Source organism: Anabrus simplex, chromosome 1 (assembly GCF_040414725.1).
Source record: "Anabrus simplex isolate iqAnaSimp1 chromosome 1, ASM4041472v1, whole genome shotgun sequence".
Lineage (NCBI taxonomy): Eukaryota > Metazoa > Arthropoda > Insecta > Orthoptera > Tettigoniidae > Anabrus > Anabrus simplex.
Window position 1 is genome coordinate 1,356,471,852 of NC_090265.1, and position 13,840 is coordinate 1,356,485,691.

The 13,840-nt window shown below is 39.5% G+C and overlaps 1 protein-coding gene across 1 annotated transcript in view; it reads left to right on the forward strand.

Annotated features, from left to right (window-relative positions):
• Dtwd2 (DTW domain containing 2) overlaps positions 1 to 12,485 on the forward strand; it is a 30,749-nt gene extending 18,264 nt beyond the window's left edge. Inside the window, exons 3-4 of the mRNA XM_067152331.2 lie at positions 195 to 390; positions 11,881 to 12,485. Coding sequence (XP_067008432.1) covers positions 195 to 390; positions 11,881 to 12,180 — 496 coding nt within the window. The 3' untranslated portion in view covers positions 12,181 to 12,485. The remainder of the gene's footprint in view (positions 1 to 194; positions 391 to 11,880) is intronic.
• The last annotated feature ends 1,355 nt before the right edge of the window (positions 12,486 to 13,840 follow it).

The following is a 13,840-nucleotide window of genomic DNA, read 5'->3' on the forward strand; positions in this document are numbered from 1 at the left end:
TATCGATTAGGTGGTTATTTACACTTACTTCTTGACAATTGAAGCACTCGCTACACTGATACTTTGCTCACTGTGAGCATTACATTACAGTGCTCAGCTCTAGTTATTTGCCATCTTAAGAGTTTACTAACTGGTGAATTGAAGTTTTAATTTATGATAGAAGTGCTGTATTTGTCTGGTGTATCTCTTTGCAGACATGATGGCCTGGAAGAAATTTTGAAATCGCCAAATTCTGTTCTGTTGTATCCTTCCAAAGACGCAGTTGAAATTCAGAACTTGCCTCTTGTATCTGAAATTATTGAGCCTTATAATTTGATTATCATAGATGGTACTTGGCCCCAAGCAAAGGCAATTTACCATAGTACAACCATGCTTCATCACCTTAAACAGGTGCGTATTGTTCAAAATTTATTTGCACACAAATTATTACACTGTGTATATTTTTATGACAGGTTATGATGATAATTATGTACTCTTGAGTTGATATCACTACATGTGTTGATCAACATAATGAAAGTGAACTAATCTTCTCTCTGAACCTTTTTTTAAATATTTGTTTTTTATGAGCACTTTTGGGACTTTATTTGTAATTTATAATCTTTGAGTGTTAAGTTTTATGCTTGTACAGTATATTGTAGCATGTCCATCATAGCCTGAATCTGTTGTGAATAGCATGTGGGGAAGCGTAACACAAAAAGAAAGATCTGGTAGTCAGGGGCTGACTACTCCGATAGAAAAGCATTATCTTGGATCACTTGAGCCAGTCGGGCAGTACTGCATTAATGCAGCACTGTTGCATGCTCATCCATGTCAGATATCACTACTGTTTACTTCAGTCTGGACTGTGTGCACATTGGCCCCTCCACAGTTTATCATTGTCACTCCAGCATGTCTGCTGGGCTGCAGTGAAGCAATGAATGATGCAAGTGATGTGACAAATGGCACAGTATTATACTTTCAAATAAATTACGCTTCTGAACAGGGCAAGACAATGCCAGGATTGGTGTCTGCAGATGACAGGAGTGTTTTGACGGGATGTATTCCATATCAAGCATATTGCTCCAAGAAGTAACTTACTGGTCCATGGTGCCTCTCATGTGAGTCGGTACTAGCATAACGAGTGCTTCAATTTAACATTGGTCAGTTGATTGCCCTTCTATATCTTCAAGGCATCCCTGGGATCACATTTCAGCAACACGATCAACTCAACATCGTGCAGTGCAAATGTTTGCCTTCTTCCATGAAAACACCTTGCCACTACAGCCCTCACCTGGAACGATATGGAAAGGAACATGATTGAAGTGGGTGATCTTAATTTACCAAATGTTAACTGAGAAGGTAAAGTGAATGACAGGATGAACAACAAATATTAAGTTTATTTGGGTAGGTCAGCTGAATCATAAAATAGTAGAGCTAAAAGGAAAATTATTTTTGAAATGGTGCTGATAAAACCAGATGGTCAGTATAGAGATACTGTAATCATAGATGGCATAAGTGATCAGCAAGCTGGTTTAGCTGCAGTTAAAAATAAATGTGATAGGAAGATTGTAAAGTAGGACTATTAAGCAGTACCATATGGTTGATAAGAAAGGTGTGGAGTTTAAAAACTCTAATTATGATTGGTGTAGAATGGTAAATAAAAATGTAAACTACTTATGGGATGGGTGTAAAGCAGTAGTCAAGGAGTGTGAATACAGGTATGTACCTTTGAATGTGGTAAGGAATAGTAAAGAACTACAGTACTCTGATATAATAGAGAAATACAGAGGTTGAGGAGGTGGTGCAGGTTAGAGAGAAACAGAGTTAGGAATGGTTGTTGAAGTAAGGAGAGATTGAAGGAAATTTCTAGGAAATTAAATTTAGCAAAAAGTCAGCCATGGATAACATGATGGCAGGTATAATTGACAGACATATGAATTTTAGTGAAAAAGGTAGGGATCTACTGTAAAATCTTTCTATAACGGACACCTCCAGGACTGAAAAATATGTCCAGTATACAAGGGTGTCTGCTTGACAGAGGGTATGAAATGGGTGTAATTAAAATAAGTAGGAACACAATTACTCATCTACTATATGTCACAAAAACTCATGCAAATTAGTAGTACATACTGTACAGTATACTGTATTATATTTCTGCAAATGAGAAAGCCTCTTTCTGAATCTTGCTAAGCAACCCTTGAAGTCTTTGAAATCTCCATTACGTAATTCTGCCGTGAATTCTTAAACTTTCACGTGTATTATTGGTCCTGGCAAGGGGACATTCTGTCTCCTTATTTTATTGAACAAGTCTAATGTTGCTTTGTCAGTGAGAACACCACCGCTTTGAAACTGTTTCATCAGCTGTTCATTGCCTTTTAAATGCTGTTCTTTCATTGGTTCCTCTTGGTTTTTTTGAATTGCTGCTTCCTCTTTCTTCACAATCTTAAACACCTTGGACAGTTTATCCTGATCACACTTCTCGCATTTATGATAGTCATTCATGTCTATCATTCCTTTTAGAGTTAAAAACGCATGTAACATAAAACACATCAAAAGCATGCGAGTGAATTTGAAAGTAACCTGACAGTGAAGGTACAAATTCCAGCATTGGTAGAGCATTGCAGATAACAGAAATGCCAAGGGATGAGAGGAGAGCTTAGTGTTACCTTCCAAGAATGTGTTCAACGTGCACTGCAAGTTACTCTTTATCAGTTTGAAAGGGGCCTCATTGTGGCTGCCTGGTTGAATTGTACATTATCCCAGATGTGACAATGGTCCGATGTAGGAATGCATGGGAATGCGAGGGGAGGCATACTCTTCGTCAGGGTCCAGTCAACCATGTCTGGTAATCGGGAGATAGTGGGTTCGAGCCCCACTGCTGGCAGCCGTGAAGATGGTTTTTCCGTGGTTTCCCCATTTTCACACCAGGCAAATGCCGGGGCTGTACCTTAAGCAAATAGCAAAAAACAAAACAAAAAAAAAAAAAGCAACCATATATATCTGACCACCAAAACCACAAACCTACTACGCGTCTAGGAATGATTGAATTAAAACCATGAAACTACTTGAACTACTTGTGGTTAGTACCACCACGCGGGGAACACCATGGGTCACTTTTACGTGCACTATGTCAGATACCATATAGGTTTGTGATTAGTAGTAACAGAGTACGGTGCCGGCTTTTACAGTACCTATGATTAGTACCACTATATGAGCGACACCATGGTTCTGGCTTGCCTATGATTAGTGCCCACTATATGAGGAACACCATGGGATAGTGCATGTCCCTGTGGTTAGTATGTGATGAACACGATAGGTTTGCGTTGCCTGTAAATTGCGCCGCAATGTGTGAAGCACCATAGGTCTGTATTACATGTGCGAATTTCATTACCTGTGAGTAGTACCATACTGTGTGGAATACTGCGAGTCTACCCTACTTTTAATTAGTACCGCACCATGACAAATACCATGGTTCTACTTTCCTAGCGATAAGTACCATTTTGAGGGGCCGATGACTTGGATTTTGGACCCCTTTATACTAAAAACATCATCGATTCAGTATAACGCTTGGTCAGTAATACTACTATTTCACGTTAGTTTCTGTGAATGCAAGACATTGCGGTTCTGATCCACTGATTGTTTTAAATTCATATCCATCCATTCATTCTTCGTCCTCACGTTTTGAATTCTGGTCAGTGGAGGATTTTGGACTTTTAATTTGTCATTCCATTTTGTCTCATTTCGTACATTTAGGGGCTGATGACCTCGATGTTAGGCCCCTTTAAACAACAAGCATCATCATCATGACCACCCAAGGGAGGATCGCCGCATTGTGCACCAAGCACATCATAACCCCTTTACATCTGCGCCTGCCATCCGAGAACAAGAAATGGACTCCCTGTAACATTCTGTGTCATCCTGCACTTTTGGTCAGAGACTAACAGCAGCCGGACTAGGTAATTGCCACCCCATGTGTAGGCTACTGTTAACACCACAACACAAACGGCTGTGCTTGGAGTGATGCTGTGACTGGGAAGCATGGACTGCTGATGAATGGCATGGCATTCTGTTCAGTGATAAATTGCAGTTCTGCACTGTCCCAGAGAGACCATCGTTAGTATGGGGGTGACCTGGAGAGAGGCCCCTTTCTTCTAGTGTTTTGGGGAGCCACAGCGGTGTTACTCCTAACATCATGGTGTGGGGAGCCATCGGATATGACTTCAAATGACAATATCGTGGTGCCATTTTTCAACATGACAATGCTCTTCCACATGTGGCACGTGTCTGTGAACTTTATGTGATGTTGAGATACTCCCGTGGCCAGCAAGATCCCCAAATCTGTCTCTGATAGAACATGTGGGACCAGCTCAGATGTTAATTCTGTCCTAGTGCCAGTATCTAGGATATGAAAAACCTGTTACAAAAGTTGTGAGCCAGCTTGCCTCAGGAGAGGATACAACGGCTTTCTGACACCCTTCCCAAGCGAATCGGTGCATACATCCAAGCCAGAGGGGGTGTAGCATCACACTGATAAGTGGGCTCATACTGCCTAGTTCTTTGTAAATTTGACTGGATTTTGTAATCACTGAAATAACATCACATACTCTCTCAACTCGTGAAGTTTCATTTCATTTCCTCCTCCCCTTCTGGGTGCTTCAATTTTTTTGTCAGGTAGTGTATATAGAGATAGATCCAGCAGTAACTGTGAGAGCGTTTAGGTCTATATTAATTGCAGGTAGAAAATAAAGTGTACTGCAATTTCTGTAATATTTTTGTTCCCATTTTTAACTTCACGTTCCTCAAATATTAATTTATTTTGTACAAGAAATATAGCTGCGACAAGACTCAAATTCACGTTATCGAAGTTCGTAGACAAGTACAGTGACCACTCGGCCGCCGCTCCAGTTGAATGCGATGTAACTCTCCAAGTATATTAACGTTGCGTTTGATTCGGGGATTCATCAATTTTTCGGAAATTATTAGGTTGCAGACCTGACATGTTGAAGTAAAAATTTTTTCGCCTTTTAATGTTCTGCGCCATGACGTTTGACCTCACTTTTTCAAAAACGAAAGCATACATTACTGTTGAGTGTCCCCCATCCTCCCCCACAGGTACATTGAAATTTGTTGAAATTGGTTGGATATTATGCTAGATGTTAAATAATATGCTTCAGACTCTTCTCGTGTAATTGTAGGTGACTATGTTCTTGAGTGCAACACGAGAGTCTAGAATTCTGCAAAGAATTCCTGTTACCATTGCAGCATTAACAAGGCATTATATTATTTTCCCTGCAATAAAAGAATGCCCCAAAATTATTTAAGATTTATCAATCATATTTTCTTGGTGATGTAGGAGGAGCCTTAGATTGCACTCATATGAGAATATATTGAATGTTGTGATATAACAGTCTGTTCTTTCATTTTTCAAGCATACTCACATACTTCCAAATTAAATCTATAAAAACATTTGTCTCCACTAACCATAACCTATAATAATGTCAACCATGTGTGACAAAATACTATTTCAACACACCACTAGGAGCAATTTATGTAAAGAAACAAAAGATACCCTTCGCCAAACACTTTCAGAAATCTCACAGAAATGTGTTCATTTGTCTTTAACAATGTTTCATAACAAATGTTGGAAGTGTGTTTGTGAAACAGGATACTTTTAACTGAAGTGTTAAATGAATAACAATTTATTGTTACTTAACATTTATTAAGTAAAATTTAACAGAGTTGAAGAAACCAGACCATAGACAAATAGTTGGGGAACAAGAAAAGGAATACAAAATAGGACAAACAAAAAGGCAGTCAGTGTGTGAAGAGGGAGCTACAGAAAGATGAAACAAGGACAAACATGAAAGGACAAAAACAATCTTTATATCTCCATACACTGCCATCAACAAATAGATAGGCTCTCTCCTCATCAATCCTATTTCTACTACATCCACCTCTTCTTTGCCCCAATGAGTTCATTTCCGCTTCCCAGTTTCATCAGGAGGGTGGGCATCAACACTCATTGAGGTGCCATCTTGACAGAACTTCAGTCTTGATACAGGAAGTGTAGGATAAAAAGAAAGATGGATAAATACAGGAAAAGGGAAGAAACATAAGTACATGTGGTAAATGATTAAGAACACACGACAAACACAACAGGAGTTTAGGATCCCAACAGTATGATATAAGTATTGGTTTGACACTTAACTTGTTTGTTCCTTTCCTGTGCTTATAGTGTGTAAAGATAGTTGGACATCAGGATAATATCCACGTAGAGAAGGTGACTAATGTTAGTGAAGTACCAAAATTTACCAATAATTAAAAATATATTTATAAAAAGATAAGTTCAAAATGAGAAAAGCAGTTGGAATTGATATGATTTCTAGGGATATGCTAAATACAATGGATTGGGATATAGTATATCTGAAGTACTTGCCTGATTGATGTTTGCATGTAGGAGCAATACCAAATGAATGGATATTTGCCTTAATTACATGTAATAAATATCATTTTTGGTCCGTATTGATGATGTAGATTGAAATAATAACATTAAGTTATTTATTAGACCACCTAATCAATACAAAATCGTCTTGGATGATTTACATAAATTTGTTAGCTAATAGTGGGACCACTATTAGCTAACAAATTTATGTAAATCATCCAAGACGATTTTGTATTGATTAGGTGGTCTAATAAATAACTTAATGTTATTATTTCAATATTTGCCTTAATACCGGTAGCTCCAGTGCGCAGAGTAAAGGGTGATAAACATATTGTATTCAAGATGGCGGCGGGTCGACATGTAGTGTTCCAAGTGCTTCGTATTTTCTTGTTGTTTATAGTGGTTAAACGCGTCACATTTGGAAATAACAAAGTGATCTTTAATGGTGTGGTGTTCAGTGAGTGTCCTAGTGGTTCAATCCTCCAAGAGAACTTGCTAATTGTGAAAAATTGTAAAATATCGTGCTTAACATGGTGTGCCAGTGAAAATGTGTACGTGACCGCTGGTACTGGCAGTGTGCTTCAAGCGAGGCGCAGGGTTGCCAGACCACCCTCTTCAACATTTCACCTCATTCTCCTTGCCATAGCTGCGTGTGGAGATGTAGAAACAAATCCAGGACCTCCGAACAGAAATGTGAGTAACATAGAATGTAATATTTGCTTTTCTAAGGGCCGCATCAATCAGCTGTACGTGAAGTGTGTGTCGTGTGAAATGTCGACGCATAAGACCTGCACGAAAATCTCTCCATCTGATTACCATAAAATTAAACATGGCTTTTCGTCTTGGCAGTGCTGGAAGTGTTGTCTCCCAGTACCATCGGACTCGTTCTTTGAAGTTCCAGACAAAGTAAATTATGTAAATAACTCTGTAAATAGTAATGACTCAGTTACCAGTGTACAGGGCTCCTGAAACATCACCATTCTCTCATTTAATGCCCGTATCATAATGGGTTATAGGAGACAGCAGGAGATAAGAACATCACTGGCAAGTATTGAACCATCAATCGTAAGTGTCTGTGAAACGTGGTTGTGCAGTGCTACTTATGACGGTGAAGTATTTCCACAACCATACTTGTTATTCAGGAAAGATAGAACGTGGACATCTGGAGGGGGTGTTCTCCTGGCTATACGACCGGAATTACAACCAATCCGGCTTGGATACTTGGAAACTGACATTGAAGCTCTATGGGTGGAGGTGACATGTAGGGGCAACAAATTCTTGATAGGTAGCATATATCGGGCTCCGAAATCCAAGCCCTGTATAAATGAAGGATTACTGGAATCTCTAAGATGAATGCAACTCATTCAGCACAAGTACAATGCCGTCTACCTCACAGGCAACTTTAATCTGGACATAATATGGACCAGTGATTCCGCTCCCATCCCTGGAAATCCATTGGCAGACACATTCCTAACCGCGTTCTACGATCTCTTTCTAGAACAACTTGTTTTAGAAGCAACACGTATCACCAAAACATCCCTTTCTATATTAGATCTATTTCTCACCAATCATCCCTCCTCAGTATCTCGAGTTGAAGTCATACCCGGCTTCAGTGATCACCACGCCATTCAAGCGACTCTAGCTACCCTAGATTGCAGAAAACCTGTCAAAAACAAATCCAGGCCTCAATATAACTTCAGGAAAGCTGACTGGAAATCCCTCTCCACCTTACTACTGAATCACCTACCCACTCCAACCTCCTTATCAACCTGTGACGTAGACTCTTTGTGGCTCGCCTGGAAAAATACATTTTTCTTGTGCGTTGACCAAACTGCACCAAAATGCACTTTAAAAAGAGAGAAGAAAGCCCCGTGGATTAAGAAAGAGCTTTTGAAGTTAATAAGGAAACGGAACAATCTATACAAAAAGTGGAAACAGTGCCAAACGGAACAAGCGTGGGGAAAGTAGGAATCCGCACGCAAAGACATTAAGAATAGGATCAAGGAGGCTTACAATCAGTACATTCACAAGGCTTGCTCAGATACCAAAGAGCTGTGGAAGCTACTAAAAAGGAACTGTGGCAGCGCTGCACCAAGCTCCTTTCAAGCTAACGTGAAATCCATCTCCACGCCCACAGACATTGCCTCAGCCTTCAGTGACAAATTTAAAGAGAATTTCTCCCAGGCACAATCAGCTGGGGACATGTATATAACCAACACACCTGTACCACCCCTCCCTCTCACCAGCCTCTACTTCTCGGAACTTGAGGTACTAGCAAGTTTGAAGAGGATTCGACCCCATGTGGCGAGCAGCCCTGATGAAATACCCAGCCGTATACTCCGTGACTGCGCTGAGTCACTGGCACCATCTCTCTGCGAACTATTCAACCTGTCGCTTCACTGTGGATCACTACCCCAAGATTGGAAGTGTGCTGATGTAGTTCCGATTTTCAAGAAAGGGTACAAAGCACTCATTGACAACTATCGGCCAGTGTCTCTCACATCCCACGTATGTAAATGTATGGAACGACTGGTAGCCTCTAATATACGGGAATACTTCCGGGAAGGTAATCTGCTAAGTGAAAGCCAGCATGGTTTTCTTCCAGGAAGATCCTGTAATACTTTATTAACAAAGGTTATTGATGAGTGGCAGTTCTCTCTGGAGAAATCTAAAATTGTTCAGGTTGACTGCGTGGCTTTGGACCGGGCTAAAGCTTTTGATCAAATCCCTCATGAACGACTTTTGTTAAAAAAGTGTACTGGCATGGTCATTTCTCGAGGGTCAAACACAACGTGTTGTGTTTGATGGAGTTTGATCATCGACCGTTAAAGTAACCTCAGGAGTATGTCAAGGCACCGTCCTCGGACCTTTATTATTTAATGCATTTGTCTCTGATTTACCTACATGTGACCTCAACCATAGCTCAGTACGCTGATGATACTGTAATGTACAGGGATATACAATGTGCTGATGATTGTCTGAAGTTACAGTTGCACTTGGACACTATAGCGATGTGGTGTTACGTCAACGGTCTCAGCATTAATGCTGGCAAATGTAAATACATTAGATTAAGTAGGTCTCGACACCCAGTAGAATGTATATATAACATTAATAATGTACATATTGAGCGAGTTAAAACTATGCATTTGTTAGGAATGACCATTTCTGAACAACTAAAATGGAACGCACAAACAGAGGAAGTGAGATGCAAAGCTGCCAGGGTGCTCAGTTTTATGCACAGAAGCCTCCATGGGTGCAAGTCGAATGCTATACGGACGGCTTACCTGACACTAGTGAGACCTATACTAACGCATGGTCTACCTGCATGGCACCCTACCACTGCAGCTAACCTTCACAAACTAGAAGGAATCCAACGTCGCACTGAACGACTAATTAACAAGAACAGCTGCCTGTCTTCCCTCCCGTCAATCGCCTCCTTGTGTAAACAAAGCGACATCACCTTCTTACACAAGTCCCTCACAGGGGCCATTCATCTTTCACCATTCCCTCAACTCTCCTTATCTTACAGTTCTGTCCGTAGAGGCAAAGAGGTGTGTCTTATACCCCCCTTTGCGCGAACTGAGTCCTACAAACTAGGTTTCTTTGCTCGTTCAGCACGGCTTTGGAATGATCTACCCGCCAACATTAAATGTAGAAATGTAAATATAGTTAAATGTTATGTTAGGAAGCACATACAGTGAGAAAATGCATGTGAATATGTGGAAGAATGTACGAGGAAGTGAAAGGTTGTATAAATGAGAAATATGTATATATTAGGCTATACTTTGTTACTTTACCTGTAAATAGTGTATATGACTGTTTTACTTTAAGATTTAGGTAATTATTTCAAAGGTCGGGGGGCACTACGTGTAGGGGACTTGTCCTTTTCCCCTGCCCTTCCATAGATACTGTAAAAGGTTTATGGTAAATAAATAATGAATGAATGAATGAATGAATGAATGAATGCAGATAATTACAGCCCAGTCAGCTGTTTCATTGCATGTAAGCTTTCGGAGAGCTTTCTTTCTGATTATATTAGACACATTTGCAAAATTACCAACTTGTGTAATAGAAGGCAGTTTAGGGTTTTGGGAAAGTTGTTTGAGTAAAGCTGAGTTCACCTGGTGGCCATGGTCTGACACTGTTTAGTCACTTCAAATCCTGTTGGTGAAAATAAATTGACTATTAAGAATGTTGGCCAGCAGGGTAGGAGAGGTGTTATACAATTTCTAATCACTAGATTGCATGCCAAAAGCCTGGGTTCAATTCCAAACCTGTCCACACTGTTCATATGGAGTGAGGGCTTATGACGCTGTTGATGTTGATTCATCCTTCAGATCGAGACGTAAAGCGTTGAGCTGACCCTTTTATGCTATTTGACAGGAGTAGGCTATGTGTCGGCACAGGGTTTCACCTACTCCCTATCATATATCACGTCATTCGTTTTATCTCGGTAACTCCTGTGATGAGATTGACATCAGGAAGGGCATCTGGTCCAGAAGTAACCATGATATTTAGTATGTTCTTCCTGTGCATGTTCAAAAGAAGTCTTCACATCATCATCTAACCGTATGATCCTGTCCATTATTTCATGGCTCAAGAAGTGACTCGCCATTGTTTAATCATCAAAACTTGCTAGCGAGTGTAATGACGACTTCCAAGTGCATCATAGTTGCCAATTATGGGTTCTTTTATGGCTGAAATGACCACTTATAGAACCACAAGCTCTGCCACAATGCTGACATACCATATTAGCCAAAACTCCATGGTGCGGTGGAAACTAGTCATTTCTTCTTCTGATTTTCTCATTACATCTTGCTTTACGTCGCACCGACACATATAGGTCTTATGGTGTGATGGGATATGAAAGGTCTAGGTGTGGGAAAGAATCGGCTGTGGCCTTAAGATACAGCTCCAGCATTTGCCGGGTGTGAACATGGGAAACCACGGAAAACCATCTTCAGGGCTGCCGACAGTGGGGCTCGAACCCACTAACTCCTGGATGGAAGCTTGACACTTGTTATGATATGAAAGACCACTCCAGGTTGCTGCCAGTTGTTTGCTAAAAATATAAGTTATGTGTTGTTGGAGATTCATAGAAAAAGACTCGTACACACTCTAACGGCGTTATGTGATTTGGATATGCAATCTCCCTGTACATAGTTTAGTATTTCAAGTATGAGCTCCTGCTATCTAGCGGAGCTACTGGGAACTGCCATATCGCTTGTATTTATGCTTTTGTTTTGTACTGGTTTGTAGTAAGCAAGAATAAAGATGGCAGCCATGACGAAGTAAAGTGATTCAGTCTTTTATTTATTAGTGATATCCCCAACATGTGTTGTCATATTCAGTTGTTTGTGTTGCTCACAAAATAAAGTGCTTTATATAGTATTTTATCTACTTTAATCCTTTAGAAATAGCTGTTCTAGTTTTGATCTTCTTTTTCTTCCCCCCTTCAGGTAAAGCTAACTTCTGGAGGTATCAGTGAATATGTGATCAGAACTCAGCCAACTGATGGATGCCTTTCTACTTTAGAAACAGCTGCGCAAGCCTTGGCTATTGTTGAAAGAAGGAAAGATATTATAGACATTCTGTTGCAACCAATGAAAGCACTGTGTTCCTTTCAACTTAATCATGGAGCAGTAACTCATCAAAGTAAGGAATTCAGAATAAAGAATGAAACATACCCTAAACAAATAGGGAAGCGTCTTAGTAGACTCTTGAAGCAGACTGAAGCTAGTAATAGTAATGTTAGTTGACATAAATGTCATTGTAGGATTTTACTGACTGAAGTATGTGATCTTTGTGCTTTAATAGAAGGATGGATATTATTTATATTTGGAATTACAGAATTATTCCCAAGTGGAAAGTTTGTTATATTAGCCAGTTAGAATCTGGTTGTTCGAACATATCGCTAATAAATACTCTATACACACAGTCTTTCATTGATGTTTTACAAGTAGATTGATTCTGTAGTAACTTAATTTGAAATGTTTTTACATTTGAGCTGGAGTAAAATATTGTGTTCTGTTGAATAAAAAGTTACTTGCCTATTCTTTTTAAATCTTTACCTATATTTCTTCCTACTTTTAACCAGGGTGCAATGATTTAAATTGGTTAATTTTTATATTAAAATCTATGATTTAAATTAGTTTATTTTTATAATATATGATTAAAAACATTTGTCTTACTTATTCTCATTTTATTACTTGCTGTCCATTGTTCAAAATTAATATAAAATCAACTACTTAAAATCAGTTTGCTCTCTTATTGTTGTCTTGTTGCTTGTGGTCTTACGGGTGGCGCTTTGGTGCACATTCCGCATGTTTGGAATCTTAGAAAATTGTTTTACTATACCTGAAGTAGCAGAGATGCTTGTCAGCAGTCCATCCCAAGAAGTTTTGTTACTTATATAGAAGAATCAAAACTGAGACAGCGTACAACATTATCCATATAAGTAATTATCAAATGTTTCCTCTTCCCCAAAGGACTTTAATATTCATAAATATTCTATGTAATAATAAGATTGAACTAGTGGTCAGTCTGAGACGGGGCCTTGAGATTTCTTGAGACTAGTGCAAGCGCCTGTTTCTCACAAGAGATATCGAGAGCGTTGTTCACGAGTTGTGCGGTGAGCAGCGTGTCGTAGACCTACAGGTAGCGTGAGCTGAACTTTGTTTGTGCCGAGTACACGAATAGCCAACCACGGGCCTTCTCCGTTCCGTAAATACATGTCAACAAGTGACTAGACCTTTCTTTCCTACAGAGGTCTATCTTGATGCGGTATAACATAATTATATAGGATACGCATTCTGGCATTGTATGCATCCTTAAGTACACGAATGAGTAGGCTAAGTGCTGAAAATGACTGCTATTGTAGGTGTACATAGTTATCACTCATACTTTATTAGAACCCACATTCAATATCTATTTGACCAGTGCTTGTGTTTATGGACGTGGTGACGAGGGAAAAAATTTCTTACAATGTTAGAGTATTTGCGTCATAATTAGTACTTTGGTATATGATGGTGCTATGTGTAATTGTGTCTAATTGTTTGCAACAATTTTAAGAAGATATCCACAACGCAATGCAAGTCTTGAACATGGGATAATTTTGAAGAGATGCCTCATAGCTGTGTTGTTTCTTCGTAAGAAGTAAAATAAGTCACCATAAATACTACTGGGATGATCCGGCACTTATTATTACTGAAGGGGAATTGTCACAGAGAACACCTCTGGCCCGGTCTGCATCACAAGTAGCTACTCTATCGCCAACAGTTGTGAGGCATCCAGGTAGGTGTACATCCTATCTACAGTTATTAAAAAATTATACACAGAGTTATTCAGCTAAGATAGGCACTCGTGAACAGTTTAAGATACTGATATCCTGTTTTAACTTTCGTTGATGGTATTAAGGGG